At 39.4% G+C, this 17246-nt stretch overlaps 1 protein-coding gene across 1 annotated transcript; it reads left to right on the forward strand.

The window, feature by feature from the left end:
* Positions 1-1419: 1419 nt before the first annotated feature.
* On the forward strand, positions 1420-16039 carry rps6ka4 (ribosomal protein S6 kinase, polypeptide 4). The gene is made up of 18 exons (XM_031310912.2): positions 1420-2482; positions 5011-5082; positions 5577-5644; positions 5798-5948; positions 6128-6243; positions 7211-7318; positions 7463-7543; positions 8437-8540; positions 8828-8978; positions 9083-9244; positions 9538-9663; positions 10713-10846; positions 10991-11084; positions 11251-11421; positions 12613-12804; positions 12885-13044; positions 13312-13475; positions 13585-16039. The coding sequence occupies exons 1-18, from the start codon at positions 2395-2397 to the stop codon at positions 13819-13821; spliced, it is 2379 nt and encodes a 792-aa protein (XP_031166772.1). The 5' UTR covers positions 1420-2394; the 3' UTR covers positions 13822-16039.
* The last annotated feature ends 1207 nt before the right edge of the window (positions 16040-17246 follow it).

A 17246-nucleotide genomic window follows, 5' to 3' on the forward strand; every position in this document is an offset into this window, starting at 1 on the left:
ACTTTGTGCAGTCAACAGGAGGTGCTTTGATAATTCAAGTCAAAGTAGATACTTTTGTCTGGGTTCAAAAATTGGTTTCCCAGGCCTGAAAGTAGAAGGCTGCTGGTCAAAATGTGACAACTTGCCTGCCTTAAATATTTTAAAAATAATGGGAATACTGTGATAGTTAAATGGTGGATTTACCTTTCTAAACTAGCAACTATTGGTTGAGTAATGGGGGTCACAATTATCTCACTTCAGGATGCATCTTTAATGTTTGTTGACTTGTCTTAGAGTGTCGCAGTGCTACCTGTCACTACTTCCTAAAGTGTATTTTGCCCAGCAAAGAAGTTATTTAGGTAAATCGTGCCAACCTCCCATAGCAGCAGACTGCTCAGCTTCTGGAAATACCGGTATAAGTGTTTATATTGCTAAGACACTTCAGATACCTCAAAGTCAGCACATCGTCATAGTATCTCTGCTATGATTTCCAAGAGGGACTCAAATATGTTAGGAATGAACTGTGACACCTTTTGTTTTCACGTTAACAGAGCAGAATTGCTCTATCTGGATATTTTTTTAACTTATGTCAAACAACACAGCAGAAATGAAGGTGTGGGAATTTCTACATCAAAGTGCATCTTAATCATAAACAACGCAACAAACTCATGATGATGCAAAATAAATTGTCCCGAGAACTGTAATGAACCAATGGAAATCACGTGTACAGTGAAATATACAGTATCTGAATGTATTTTAAAGGTCAGTGGTGGCTTTTTTGTCGTATAATAAGACCAACAATGTTGACAGTGACTCAATGCAGTAGTAGACCTACAATCTATAGTACGGCCTTAGTGTGATTTTAAACCTAGCAGTGCACACAAATAAAAAGTACAATAAGAGATTCTTCATACAAACAATTATGCTTGTCATCATTTATACACTTAAAGCGTAAAATGGCATCTTCAACATACAGTAGGCCTACTGTTGATATATATGTGTAGTATACTGTATATTGGCAAATATTCCTTTCCACAGTTTGGGCATGTCAAAGTTGAATGAATGCCTTGTGTCACAAAGGTTAACATAAATTAAATATTGTTTTAGTGCTTGAAAAACCGTGATAAGTTTACATACACAGGCACATACGGTTTGCATGTCAACTGTAATCTAGTTAAAAGGTGCTGGGGACTCTGGGACCCCACAAAAACCCTGTGAGCCACCCTAGACCATGTAACTTTATTGCCCAGACCCATGGTTTTTCAGCCATTTGGACGTTTATGTTAAATTATTTGGTTGCATATGGTGAGAAATTTATCATACGGATGGAAAAATGTAGCTGACTACCGCGTTTGAAAGGTTCTAGCTAATCTAACCGTTGTCCTGCAACATCGCTCCTCCCCATAGACTGTATATAAGAAGCTCCTCCCACACTGAGGATTCACGTCATCACGTGACTGACCGTCGGCCAGGTTGTGTCGAAAGCATCCGTATATTAGCACTTAGCTAGCTAGCTATCCGCTGACAATAAATATTAAGTGAAGTGCAAATATTTTTTACAATGGGTGAATTGTTACCGTGGCTCTAACGTTAGTGGAGGCAAAGAAGATAAGAACCTACCCAAACTGGCATTTCCAACATGGCTGAAGAGGCCAGTTAACAAAGCTAACGTAACTATACATTAGCGTTAGCTAACGTTCAAACTTTGACGGGCAATAGCAGCAATTCGTTAGCTAGGTGCTAGTTTGCCAATTTACTACTAACTTTACCATTCCACCCAGCCAGGTAACATATCTTGTTATTGTAGCAATTAGCTATGCTAACTAAGTAGCGTCGTAGGTGTTTACGCACTAACTAATTACGCGTTATTTTGATCAGTCGTTGATGTAAAACTTGCGTTAACGTTATTACTAAATAACATCTGCTAACGTTAATTTATGAATGGTTAAGGTACAACTGTTAAGCCGCTAATGCTAACCTTAGTTATTTAAACTGCACTGTAACTTTCATGAACACAATTACTTAAAATCAGATTCAATACTAATGATCTTTCACCTAGCTAATAGTGAAAAATAAAGCGAACAGCAGCTGCAAAGTGAATACTAGCTAACGTTACAAATCTGTGTTTTGTGATTAATTTCGACCAATCGCATGTTATAAATAATGCCAAACACCAGAATGTCAAACACATGGGGATTAACGTTAGGGCAGCAGTATTGTCTAGAAAACACAGCTGTCCGGTCATTTCGGTAATCCTTGTATTCTTCATAATGCAACAAACGGTTACAGCTAGATGTTTATAATTGCTGAACGTGTAGTTTTACGTTAACGTCTTGTAACGTTAAACCTAAACATTTGGCTACCTACTTCACCTTAAACAGTCTGTATAGTATATAGTCTACTTTAGTTCAAGTTATGCCTGGGGACGCATCTGATAGTAGTGATGACTCCGATACAAAAACAAATGAAAAGGCCTGCACCGTCAAGCATCAAATCACCAATGGTAAGTCAAGTATACGGTTTGTAATCAAGCACGTTATATACACTGCGTAACCACAAATATAGAAACCCCTGCACAGTGTAATTTAATTCCTTCATTTAATGTATACAACATTTGTGAAACGTATATTTTTGTAATTGCTAAAGCTTTGCCAGTTAAAAAAATACCTCGGATTACATTACGTTGCAAGGTGATTCTAACATTTTTTATTAGCTATGCTTGCTTCTCCACATACTTACTGTATAAATATAAAATATTAGAAACACTTGATGCCGTGCAATACAACACAACCCCAAAATGTACCATCTAATTCAATCAACACACAAATTATGTTCTCAATAAAATTACTTAATGTCAGTATTTTTGTTACTACTGTATTGTGTTGCATCACATTATACAGGGGTTTCTATTTTGTTTGTCACTCAGTGTATGTAGTTGTGCTGGGTATTGCCAATGATGTCCCAAATCGATTTGATATTATATTAACATACTAAAAGATCAAGTTTGTGAAATGTATTAGGACTAATTGATCAGATAAGATGACTCAAAGATATTTGATTTTAATTGGATATTTGGTTATTTTAACCCAGCCCTAGTGTGTAGATAATAGGGGTGCATGATATATTGACTCAATATCGTTATCGCAATATCACGTTGCGCAATATTCTATCCAAAGTGTCGCAATAAGTATGCAATATTTTGTTTATATTGTGGAGTGATGCATCCCGTCCGTTGGCTGTGGCTTAGTTGTGGTTGATTTAGAGCCCGCTTGAAACGCTATAATGATCATGTTTCATTGGCCAGTTACCGTGCCACTTGCACATGTTAGTGCAGCTCAGCGCACTGGTCCACTACGTGACAAACCCTATGGAGCGAACCACGTGTGTGCATATTTTGACAGAGTGACAACAAAACAGAACGAATCAGAGAAGCAAAAGAAAAGTTGTGTCCTGTTCTCTTTATTTATTTTATACTGTCCAACCAGTAAAACATGTCCTGTTCTGTAGACATGGTCGTTATTTATTTATTCATGTTGTACCAGTCCAATATATGACCGTCAGTTGAAATAAACCTTGTGTTGTAAGAAAACTTGTTTTATTTGTTATGAATCTATTTTGATGTGTTTTCCCATAACTTTTGTAATTTTACATATGTTTAAAAATATTGAAATTAATATTGATATTGCAATATTCATAATTGATATCGCAATATCACATTTTGTCAATATCGTGCAACCCTAGTAGATAATGGATTTTTATGTCCTTCAGTATATATTCAAGTAATTAATTGAAAAGATCTTGCCCACCCATGTGCCACGCTTTCAGAGCATCCGTGTATAATGGCCCTGACACACCAACCCGATAATCGGCCGTTGGACAGTCTGGCGAGGTCGGTGACTCGAGTCTGTTCGGTGTGTTCCGTGCCGTCGGCCTTCATTTTGGCCAACCTGACTTGCTTGGTCGGAGGGCGGGCAGTTGGGCGCTAACCCGGAAATAACGAGCGGAATGAGTGACGAACGGCTCTCAAAATATGACAAAAATCTTTTAAACTGACCTTTGTTGATCTGAAATGAAGACAGATTCAGCAACTGTATGGCCTATTTCTCGCTTTAAATGTTTTCAGAAACACGTTTCAGTGAACTATTTTCGTAAAATACAAGATCGTATTTCAAACAAGCCGCCATTACTATCGGCTGGAGAAGCCAGACCCACGTGACACGTTGTCATTTCCAATTTCAATTTTTTGTATTACGTCTCGCACACGCGCAGAACATACGCTCAAGACGGCGTCACTTCGGTGTGTTCCAAAGCACTTTTTGGACCTCGGGGAGCAGACTGATCAGTCCGACTGCCCTTTCTGCCGACGGTCAGCCGTTGGGTTGGTGTGTCAGGGGCTTAAGACCCGAGGAGACCTATTGTTGCCTTATAGTTTGTTTATGGAAGTTGTATGTATCCTAGAAAATAATTTATAGTGTAAATCTTCAAAAAGAAATCTACACAGAATCACATAAAGCAGATCATTGCTGCTGAAATCCCTTAGTGTGTTGAAAAGCTCAGGTTAGTGGCAGATTTGGCTAGTGGTTAGTGGTCTCACTGGATATTTTTCATCAGTTGTCACATGAGTAATATATTACTGTACTTACTGTGTAGATATTCATTAAAGTGCAACAACCTTTTAATCTATAGAGAAAAGTGCAGCAGGTAACATTGTCATAAATTATAATCCAGTAGCTGCTACTAGTGAATCTTCAAAACATTGACTAAGATAATTAAATACATATTTATATTAGATGCATGTCTTTCACTCTTACTGTATGTGTAAAAAGCTGTAAAAGTATTATTACTTTGCCATTATATGCTTATTTTTGTAGAATGCTGAAAATCAAACACAGTTCATGTGTTGGCCTAAATTGACAAACTCACAGTTAAAATATGGCATCTATTAAAAGAAGACAGCTAAAAGCAGCAGGCAGCAGAAATTGAGCATATATGCCGTGTCTTTTAATTGTGGTATTTTCTTTCTGCCACTAGCTAACCTCACAGGTCACACTGAGAGGGTCGGCATGGAGAATTTTGAGCTGCTCAAAGTCTTAGGCACTGGAGGTAAGTGTCTACATGAAGCATAAAATATAAATGCAGTTATTGTCAAACCTGAAGAGAAAAATTAGAAGGACGCCAGTATGAGGTATACCCAAAGCAGACAGGATGTATTTTCCTGCCATGGTTAAATATCGTAAGGGCAAAGTGTTTATAGTTATTTTTTGTTGACTGTGAAGAGAAAGCCTGCTATCCCTGATGACTTAAATGCTGGTAAAACATTTCTTTACATTCATATCCTGGTGTGGGAGTAGCAAATCATTTAGACAACATAAGAACACATCTGAATGTTTATAAGGTAGACTGTAGTTGTCTCTGTTGTTAGATCTCATCCATAATGTATACCTATGAGAGATCTGAGAGGCTATTTCTATCAACAAAACAACCCATGCTTAAATTGTGTGTGCGGGAATGTTTTTGCATATATTCCAGTTCAGTTTCACTTTTTTACTGGAAGTAATTTTAACTACTGGATGAAATATTTATTTGTCCTTGTCTAGCTTATGGAAAAGTGTTTTTGGTCAGGAAGAACACCGGTCATGATGTGGGCCAGCTGTATGCTATGAAGGTGAGACTATTTGTCTAAAGTATTAAACTAAATGTGATCAAGAAAACTTTTTACAATTTTTTTTTTTATGTAAATGATTCACAGATTTTGCTTTTATTCAAAATGTATTTAGAATACTTGCACAGCACAAGTTTATTTTGATTACTACCCTAGGTGTTAAAGAAAGCAGCTATTGTTCAAAAGGCAAAGACGACAGAACATACTCGCACTGAGAGGCAGGTGCTGGAGCACATCCGCCAGTCTCCCTTCCTGGTCACGCTCCACTATGCCTTTCAGACGCAGAGCAAACTCCATCTCATCCTGGGTGAGTGGTGGCACACTACAACCACATATGGAGAACTTTCCTCAGTCTTAAAAGTGCCAAATAGATGTTCTCTTTATGTTTCTGTCTGTGGACATTTTGTGCACGTGTGCTTGTGTAATTTTTGTATTATGTTTCTTCACGCTCCTTGTGTATTTTTCTGTGTGCGTGTGTGAGTACAGACTATGTGAGTGGCGGGGAGATGTTTACTCATTTGTACCAGAGGGATCACTTTCCTGAGGAGGCGGTGCGGATTTATATTGGGGAAATAATCCTGGCTCTGGAGCACCTGCACAAGGTGGGTGTTGATCCTTCCAGCTCTGTAACTTAAAGCTACAATTATCGGCAGAAAAAAGACAAAGCACACTTACAGAGACACTACACCAACATATCACCTTTTTATATTGTTATGGCTGATGTGTTGACAAGCAGTTGCGTAATTACACAAATATAGCAGACACAGAGCAACTTTACCACCCCATTGGAGGCCTGACAAATGTAGGTGCCATATTTGGTGGTAACCACCAACTCCTTGGTTAAATAAACGGGCCTTAGCTGCGAAATGTTCGACTATCTTCACCAGATATTCGCTAACTTTGTCTGTCATTTGGTGCAGGAAGGGCAGGAAATCCCCTCTGGGCTCTTACTTTACTGCCTGAAATACTCTCGAGCTCACCAAAGTTAACTAGTTGTTAGCCAGTAACGTTAAACGACTGCTGTAGCTGTTATTGCTCTTAACCCAGGTCAGCAACTTTGGCGTTGAAGCTTTTTTTAAATGAAGTGCACAGACCACAGTGTGGAAGGGAGGTAGAATGTGTGCATTTTCAAGGTTGTTTTGAGAACATTATGAGTACACCCTGGATGTTTTTATTAATTAGCAGTAGTGTGTAACGTTTTGACCTTCCGCAGATGAACTGGATTCACAGTGCAGCATTTAAATCTTGACATTGGAAAACATTTTTGAGAAATCACCATTCACACAAATTATCCAAATTGGCTGAAAGCAACATAAACGACATAATGTTGAATTTTATGTGTCGTTGCTTTGGATAGCAACAGCACCCTTGGTGACTAGTATTCTCATTTCCTGAGGTGATGTTGCAATTAGGGGTTGCGTTTCCGTTTGTCTAGGCAGTGTTTACTTTGACAAGTTTAAAAACCACTAAATGGGGTTGGGTTGGGGTTATACTGCATGCCAGCTCTGTTCACACATTGCTGCACTTAAAATAAATATAACTGGTCATTTTTCACTGTTTGTTGTTCAGCTTGGGATTGTGTACCGAGACATCAAATTAGAAAACATTCTCCTAGACAGTGAAGGCCATGTGGTATTGACGGATTTTGGGCTCAGCAAGGAGTTTCTGGAAGAAGAGGTATGTAAACACAATACCAAAATCTAAACATGGGGACACTGATACATGAACTGTGAGTTATCTGTTATTGCAATCCTAACAATATTTTGTTCATATAAGACAAGAAGATTTTTATTGTTATACTTTGTCTTTTTCTCATTACAGAAGGAAAGGACCTACTCTTTCTGTGGCACCATTGAGTACATGGCACCTGAAATCATCAGGGGGAAATCTGGGCATGGCAAGGTAAATGTATGAGAGTAAGGCAGCAAGCACTGGTGTTTAGTGTTCAGATAATGCAAGTGTTCCATTGAGATCCATTGGGACTTAACCATTTAGCTGTAGATATTTAAATTAAAGTTAAAGACTAAATGCTGTAGAGCCGAGTTTAGACCACAGGAACTTTCCCCCAGAACTAGGAACCTTCTGAGGACTCATTGTGTTTCAATCTCATAGACCAGGTTCTAAATTGAGTTCTGGGGACATTCGGAGTGGGGTTTGCAGGGATGACCGTCGCTGATTGGTCAAACACACAGCGCGGCTGCTTCAACCCACTGACCGCTTCATTCTTTAATCAAGGAAGTACTCTTGTATCGATTTATGACCATTTAAGACGACAGAGGACATTTCTCTTTGTTTGATAAAATTAAAATTACATTTAGGTTTTGCTCTCGGCTTCCCAAAAGACAGTGAGAAAAAGAGAGAGATTTGTGCGAGCCAGCGGCCACACTGAACTGCAGGCTGCAGACTGTGTCTCGGCCGAGCGAGTGAGAGAGTGTGGCGGTGCTGTGAATGAGAGAAATAAAACCTTTTTTTTCTGATGGTCTCTCAGCGGTTTTGAGGCACAGTGAGACAAAGTCCATTCATTTTTTTCCAAGTGTTTTTTTTTTTAGATAATATAAACTATGGTTTATATTAACTAACTATTCTAACTATTCAAAATCAACACAATTGAAAAGGATGTTGTCTGAATGAATAAAATAATAAAGTAACTAATCTACCCTCCAAACTACAAAGTAGGCCTATGTTAAGTTGCAACAAGTTCTCCTCTCCTCTCCTCACACCATGAGTCATCCTGCTGTCCCCTCTCTCCTTCTTTTTCCTGTAATGTTTTTTTTTTAACCTGTCTTCTCCTTCAGTCGGTAGATTGGTGGAGCCTTGGGATCCTGATGTTTGAGCTTCTAACGGGCGCATCTCCTTTTACCTTGGAGGGGGAGAGGAACTCCCAGAGTGAGGTGTCAAAGTGAGTGTGGCCAACCTCATCTCCATAAAACATATATTCAAATTATCAACCTTCCTTTTTCTCAGCTCATAAAATGTATCGCAGACATTTTGTTGGGAGGTACCTTCTTTCATTAATCTATTTAGCACAAATTGGAATTGCAAAATTATACACTTGGTTATCGTTAACAGTGAATATCTTAAAGCTGCTCTGGGATTTTGTCATACAGTATCATATGAGTATACTATGTTACCAAAATGGGCATTATTTTATATCCTTGACTATCTTCTCCACCCCTCTCCCATCAGACGTATTTTGCGCTGTGATCCTCCGTTCCCCTCTATGATTGGACCCACTGCTCAGGACCTGCTGAAGAAGTTGTTGGTGAAAGACCCCCACAAGAGGCTGGGCTCTGGACCGCGAGGGTCTGAAGACATCAAAGCACACACCTTCTTCAAGGTCATACTCACCTCAACTGCGAGTCACTTCTTTTATCTCTCTTCCCCTGTCACCTCTTCTTATTCATCCTTAACTCTCTCCATCTGCTTTTTGTTTCCTAACAGGGACTGAACTGGGCCGACCTAGCGCAGAAGAAGGTGTCAAGTCCATTCAAGCCAGAGCTGAAGAGTGAACTTGATGTGGGGAACTTTGCTGAGGAATTCACTGGGATGGATCCCGTCTACTCTCCGGCGAGTACGCCGCCAAGCACTGACCGCCTGTTCCAGGTTAGTCCTTGCTGTCTGAACCTTGACCCTTTTTGAAAAGCTGGATTTCCAAAACAAAATAATTGTAAATAATATAACTGCCATCTGAAAAAAACATTCTGACAAAGTGAGTGCTCGCCTAATTGTGAGTTTGGGGCAGGCTCGCTTTTTTGAAATTGTGTGTGATTTGAGGTAGTCTTCTCTCTCTTTCTCTTTTTTTTTTTTTTCTTTCTTTCTCTCTTTTAAAGCCGATTATTCAAAGTGTAGTACCTCGTCATATACCTAACATTACTAACATTACTTTGTAATTTCAGGGATACTCCTTTATTGCTCCCTCCATCCTGTTCAACAAGAACGCAGTCATGGGAGACTTTGTACAATCCCAGATTGGGGCTGATCGTCCAGCTTCATCCTCTGTACAACGCAGTGCAATGTTAGAGGTACGGATCTTGTCTTAAGAAGCCATTTTGGTAGATCTGTCCTTGATTACATTTTTTTGCAGTTGACTAACACTCATACGATTTTGTTGACTAATGGGTTAGTTTATTTAATCGACAGGTGTAAAAACGACTTTCTTCACAAAGAATTATGCAAAAGCACTACTTTAAGTCTTGTGTTTTCCAAAGATGTGCTCATAGGTTTCTTGAAAATAAGTTATTCCGCATGAAAAAAAAGCCTAAAACATGACTAATTGACTAAAGAACGTCCGATTAGTTCATTCTTAGTTGATTCAGTAATCAACTAAGAAGGAGCTGCCCTACATTTTGGGTTAAGATAGTTATGTTTTTGGGCAATTAGGGTTTTGCAAAACCAGCGCATCTTAATTGGAAGCCCTTCTGTAATCTAGACAGATGTAAAATAGCATCTAATAAAGACAGTGTTTCTTAATTAAGAAAGACAGGAAGGAAATGAGGAAAATAAACTATTTGATTAAGCCTGTGTTATTAACCAAAGTTGGCTTACCTTATTTCACAAGATTGAAGAAATATAACAATTATCAGGAGACTCTGTTCTCAGAGCATTTTACAGTGTTACAGTATCTGTTTAGAAATGGAAAATCTCAGGTCAGCTTGTCTAGTTGATGTTGATCACATTAGACTGTGTGAAGTAAAGCTACTGCATTGTTTTCAGCCAGCAATCTGAGAAATCTGACGTAATAATTTATTTGTACTCTTTAAAAAAAAGTGTACATCACGGCTCGTTATATTTGAGGAAATCCCACAGTATGATTGCAGTGATAGATGATTTTGGATAGATGTTGATATACTGACCAGCACGTATAAATCGTAACATTTTTCTCTATAGTAAACCCTTCTCAAGTATATAAATATTGACTTTTCAGGTTGTATCACACATTGGCCAATGCACACCAAAGCCAGGTCCTTTTAACACTGCTGGAAGCCACGTCCTATTGCACAAGGGAAACAACAAACGCAGTACATCTCCTTTAACAGCTCAGTGTGACTCATACCATCTCTTCTTTGTTCAGGAATCCCATTTTTTTCAGCACTATGAGCTGTGTCTTCATGGGCCACCCCTAGGTGAGGGTAGCTTCTCTGTGTGCAGGAAATGCCGACACAAGCAAACTGGCCACGAGTACGCCGTCAAGATCGTCAGCCGCAGGTAAGTGGAGATGTGATGCTGCTACCTTTGAGTTTGTGTGCATTACTATGCTCTACAGTGTCACTGTACTGTGGTGGTATAAAGCACATAATGTGCTTGTTGACATGTGTTAACTGTCTGTCTAAACTGTGTTGACTGTGTTAGAATGGAGGCAAACACCCAGAGGGAGGTTGCTGCTTTGAGGCAATGTGAGAGTCACCCAAACATTGTAAAGCTGCATGAAGTCTATACTGATCAGGTACAGAGGAGGAAACCCACACAGGATGGCATGTGCAAATACTGTCATACTGTAACATTAACACAACAAATAGTGAATATACTGTATGTACTTTCAAGGATGGAAACTTAAGCAATGTGCAACAGCAAAACCATTGCATGAACTCTTCTTTTCTCTTCTCTGTCAGTACCACACATATTTAGTGATGGAGCTTCTGGGAGGTGGGGAGTTGCTGGAAAGGATCAAGAGGAAGAAACTCTTTGGAGAGGCCGAGGCCAGTCAGCTGTTACAGAGCCTGGTCTCAGCTGTTAGCTTCATGCACGAGAATGGAGTCGTGCACAGAGACCTCAAACCAGAGGTGGGCTGGGCTAGGCTTTGATGGCTTGATGAATTCCTTAGAATATACAGTTAAACCAAATAAAGGGATGACTCTAATGACACAATAGCACTGAGCAGTGTCGTGTGCACATGCATGCATGTATGTATGATTCTTTATATATGAAAACAGTCAGTCTAAAGTCATTGCATGCATAATTCTACTGTATCACATCATATTGAAATTAAAAATACATTTCAGTGATTAAAAATGAAACTTTTCCAGAGAAGTTGGATGTCAGAAAGGAAGCCATGGCATGTGGAATTATTTGCCCGAGTAATGCGGTGAAAGTGAGATTAGTGGGAATGATACCAGTGTGAAGTTTTAATTGTCACAGTATTTTTCCGCTGTGAACTGCATGTGTTCTGTGCGCCCCTAGGATGTTTAGCAGAAACTGGCTGAATACCGAGTTATAACCGACCAGCTTGATATGTAGGGATGTTAGTGTGCACATGATTTAATCGAGGTAAACGCAGTGGACAAAAATGCATAATGTCTTTACTGCGGTGCGGCACTTTCCAAAATGAAGGCTGCAGATTTATAACACACATATCCTGCCATCTTCAGATGGCTGTGGGATTTAATTAACTGAAGGAGAAGGCTTTGATATAGTATAAAGCTGCTGGGAATGGCAGATAGTGGTAAGAATCGGCAATTAACTTTTAGTTCTGCACAGTGTTTTACTGGGATGCCTGTCGTAATCGCATAAACTTTAATTTTTGATGCCATTCTAAATGCATTTACTGGTTGGAGAGCATTTAATTAAAACAAGTTTATCTACATTATTCCATAATTCCGGCACATTGCTTCTTAACTATTGAGCTTGCGCTTGTTGACAGAATCACCAAATGATGAATCATGGTCAGATGAGTGATGTGGAAATAGCTGTTGTCCTCCGGCATTTAATCAAATTTTCACCAAAATATCAACAACTAATTTTGCGCCGCCTCATTTAAATGAAACTCCCATCTGTTTGACTTGTACTCCCACTTTTGCACCACATGTGCTGCACTGGGTATACAGGAACATACCAACTTGCAGTATTTAGTGGTAGTGCTAGTATTAACTATTGGTATTTAGTAGTCTTTGCTCTGTCAGGAAAGTGGAGTGTAAAAAAAAAACTACAGAAAAATGAGAGCGGATAATCATGGATTTGATTTGTTTCCCTTGCAGAATGTGCTGTTTTCAGGTGAGGGGGAGGACTCCGTGCTGAAAGTAATAGATTTTGGATTTGCCCGCCTGTGCCCTGCAGGCAGCGCCCCCCTGCAGACTCCCTGCTTCACGCTGCAGTACGCTGCGCCTGAACTTTTTGAGAGTGCAGGATACGACAAAGCCTGTGACCTCTGGAGTCTTGGGGTTATCCTGGTAATTTAACTTAAATCTGCTGATTCTGTCTCATCAGTAGGGCTAACTGAAGTACTAATGACTCTCTGTATTTTCATCAGTACACCATGCTGTCAGGCCAGGTGCCATTTCATAGTGAGCAGCGGGGGATGACCTCATCATATGCTGCTGACATCATGCAAAAGATTAAAGAGGGCGATTTTTCATTGGACGGGGAGGCCTGGAAGGGTGTATCGGAGGATGCCAAAGAGCTTGTTAAAGGTATGTGATATAGTTAAAGTGACACATTTGTGGTTTGCCTTAATTATTTGTTCTGCATTACAAAACTAACATAGTATGTTCGTCGGTGGTTTCTGCTTGCCCTGTTGGAGAATGTGATGGTGGATGGTGTAAGGAGTTCCAGTGCTTATAGGACTCGTCATCAGTCAGAGAAATGCTTTTTTCCACACCCCCTCTTTGCCAGTCAGCTTGTTTTGTCTGCGTCTCTTATATCTTGTTGTCTTGTCTTTGTGTCCTCTATCATTTAAGGCCTACTGACAGTGGACCCAGAGAAGCGTCTTAAACTCTCTGATCTGAAGGAGAACAGCTGGCTGCAGGGCGGAGCATCCATGTCCACCACTCCTTTGTGCACTCCAGATGTGCTAGAGTCTAGTGGGCCTACTGTCCGCACCTATGTCAATGCCACCTACAAGGTAATAGCATTGTGCACAGAATTTGGCAAAGTTCTTAAAATAGATGATTGCGTGAACTTGAATGAATGAATGTTTCATTTTACTTTTCTTTGTTAATTTCTCTCACCAGGCTTTCAACCGTGGTAAGAGAGAGGGCTTCTTTCTGAAAAGTGTTGACAATGCTCCCCTTGCAAAACGCAGAAAGCTGAAGATGACAAGTACAGGTGTTGAGACCCGATGGAGTTCATCCTCATCTTCCTCCTCTTCTTCCACTTCCTCCTCTGCCTCCGCCTCTGCCACAGCATCCAAAATACAGCCAAAGCAAACTGTGACCACAAAGCAAACTGTGACCCCAAAGCAGAGCTAGCCTAAATGGCAGGCGAGAGAAGAGAAGGAAAATGAGGAGGTATGCGCTTTTACGGGCAACACAATGTCCCTCAGTGGTGACAGGGTCACCTAGTTCCAAAACAAACATACTGACAAACCAAAAGACTGGTTTAGGTTAGTGTTAAGTGTTCAATACAAAATTGTATTCCATGTTTTAACAGCAAAGCAACTTTGTTCATCATGCCATATTCTCCCCAGACCAAACTCTATTTTCCTTGAGTGGATGGAAGAGAAGATGGTAGAAGTCTAGTTTGGCATTTTTAAGATGCACAGAAATATGTGGCCTTGAGAAAAATATTATCATTGAGTATTCGCTTTACCATAGCACGGTGATATCGCACACTAAAAGTTAAAAATTAGACATTTACTTATTTTCACTGTGGGTAAGAAACAGTGCCTGGCTATATAGGGATAAAGGGAAAAAGGAGCCATAAATGAGCAGAAGCCATATACAGCAACACAGTGAGTATATCAATTGAGCCGTTGTGAATACACAAACATTTGCACATAGCAAATGAATAGTCTTTCCAGCAATTCACAGGCCTAATCCTTTGATTGTATCTAGTTATACTGCCACACGTATAATGATTAGCAAAAATCGGCAAAAGTTTTGTCTCAAGGGCTGTGCCACATGTAGGCACTCTGCTCTGTAAAGATAGCAGTTTTGTGGAAACTTCATTTTTTTTTGCTGTTGCACTATTTGCAGAGAAGGTAAATGATCAAATGGTAAAAAAAAAAAGGCAAACTGCTGGAAGGACTGAGCACCGAGGGAAATGCTTATATGTATAACCTTTGAGATTGCAGAGGATGCTGTAGTTGGGTTCTTATCTATTGGATGCAGTTTTAACTGTCAGTCCTAAGGGCACTGACATTGTAAAGCAGTCACACCTCCAATACACTACCAACTCTACAGATCCCATTGAACACAATGTGGGTGGCATGTTTTGATTGATGGCTCTGATAAAGTATTTTGGCAAACAATCAGTTTGACTTGAAGTATCTCGCAGTACTAACCAAGTGTCCAACAGTAGCACCTGTAAAAACAGATGAAGACACAGAAGCAGTCATGAAACAGAGTGCGTTTTTTTCCTCATATTTGCTGTAAATTACTCGCATTATTGTGCCGCTCTGAACATAGCATGCTAATCTGTTGTGATGAACTGTAAGAACCTTTTCTATATTTTGGTATCACAGGCGTAATAAGGAAATGTCTCTGAAAATGTTTTTATGCTACCAAGTGCAGTTTGAGTGTTTGCACGTAGAGCAAAATCCATTATGAGGATTTCGCTTGTACATCGCCTTGGGCTTGTGAATTTTAAAAGGGTATTATTATGTTTTTTGTTGCCCTATCAGACCAGCGCCATATGTGGCTATCACAAATACAATCTGATTTGATACCGTGAAATATTGTTGTCCCTCAGCTTGTTGTCACCTGGGCTGTAAGGGTCACCCAAATATGTCTTTTTACACGTGGTTTTAAAACATTGTATGGCTTCGAAATTCAAATATTGTTACAGAATGAAACACTTAATCATGACTTTAATATGGTTCTGATGAGACCATCCTGCAAGTTCTGTATATACTCATCCTTGATTTTAGAGCAAAATAATTATGTATGTAATGATTTAAAATTTGAAAACTGTTTTGATGGTATATTCATTTCCTGATGTATTTTTTTTAAACATGTTGCACAGTCAGTTGATCAATTATATACATTTCAGCTTTAAAGGTGCTTTCATATTTATTACATGTAATTGATTTTGAATTTAATGCTGTGGTAATGGGATTGATAATTAAATTGGCTCTTGTGTACCAGCATTGAATGTGTAATGTGTATGCGTGTGTGGCTGTGTGAGAGCATAAATGGCGCTGGGAGGTTGGTTGTACCGATATTTCTTTTCCAGATGAAGCATTATTGCAAGTTACTGTATTATTTCCTTGTTGTTGTTTGTCGCCTTTGTCTGTTTAAAAGCTAAGTGGTTGTTTGTGTTTGAACGTTGACATTTTGACATAAGAAACTGTGCTTTTATTGGTGTTGATATTCTTTTGTTGTAGTAAATATGTTTGCTTTTCTCTTTCTTTTTTTGAGCATTACTATTTTACTGAAATGCACTGTCACTGATGTCGTAACTGGGAATTTATCTTTTGCACCAAGATTTTTTTCGGTTGGTGCAAAATAAATATGACTTTTAAATAAATGGTTGCGTGTTTTGTCATTTGAGTGTTGTGATTGTTTTGTAAATGCGTGTGAGAGTCAGAGTGCTCATTAGTTTGAGCATGGTCAGCACCACCTACACTGAGAGCCATACATGCTTCTGGTGAGACTTTGAATTATTGGTACCATGTCAGACACAATTAATTATACAGCAAGTTTGATAACCTTTCCATTTGACAGAAGCCATTCCAAAAATGTACCTATTTCATAACGGAGAGACGGAAAAGCTTTGACCACAGAATAAGATCAGCTTCACTCTTAAATTGTGGAGCCATTGCCAACTCAAGAGCCTACGTATGTTATTCAAATGTATCTTAAATCCCCTATTCAATCTTGATTTTAGCGTCTGTTTACAAAGACAAGTTGCCACAGTCGGTAATGTTCATAGAGGCTATACAGTTTACAAAGTTCCCTCTCTCTCGTCTGGACAACGCATTGCATATTGCACAAAAAGGACCGTCGTTTTTTGGATATTTTTTAAAAATAGGTAATTTTACTTTGATTTAAGTAGGCTTCTTTTTTATCACGGGTATCATGCTTTGCTACATTTCAAGTTGCATCCGTTACAGAGTAACAAGCACATTAAAAGTCCTGATAAACTGAGGAAGGAACAGAAATGTTTAATAAGCCAGGGGTCGTCAACGTTTTTTAGGCCAATGACCCCTAACCTTAAAGAGAGACGAGAAGGGACCCCCTACTACATATATTGTATACAATTGAGTTGAATAATAAACTGGGCCTACAATAAGGTGTAATACGGCCTAAAGCCTATACACATTCCTTATTATGTTTGCCCTACAATACTAAGCTAGTATATCATCATGTTTTAATGTCAAACATACTTGTGGAAGGTACAGTGGATCTAGAAGCTTACCTGTATCATACATAAGCGTATCTTAAATGTTGTTGATTTGGCGGGCCCCCTGCAGTGACTCTGAGGACCCTCTAGGGGTCGCGAACCCCCTGTTGAAGATCTCTGAAATAAGCAGTTGGCAGCAGAGAAGACGCTGCGGGTGTGTCTGCAGAAGGCAGCTAGCTCCAGCTTCAGAGAGGTGATACCGTCGATGTGTTTCCCCACCGAGCTAAATCCTAACCACGGAGGGGGCGCTATCATTTTAACAAAATGGTAAACGTTATTTGCAAAACAAGCAGTCAAATTCAGCATCACGTCCATATTGTGTATGGTTGTG

Source organism: Sander lucioperca, chromosome 13 (assembly GCF_008315115.2).
Source record: "Sander lucioperca isolate FBNREF2018 chromosome 13, SLUC_FBN_1.2, whole genome shotgun sequence".
Classification (NCBI taxonomy): Eukaryota; Metazoa; Chordata; class Actinopteri; order Perciformes; family Percidae; genus Sander; species Sander lucioperca.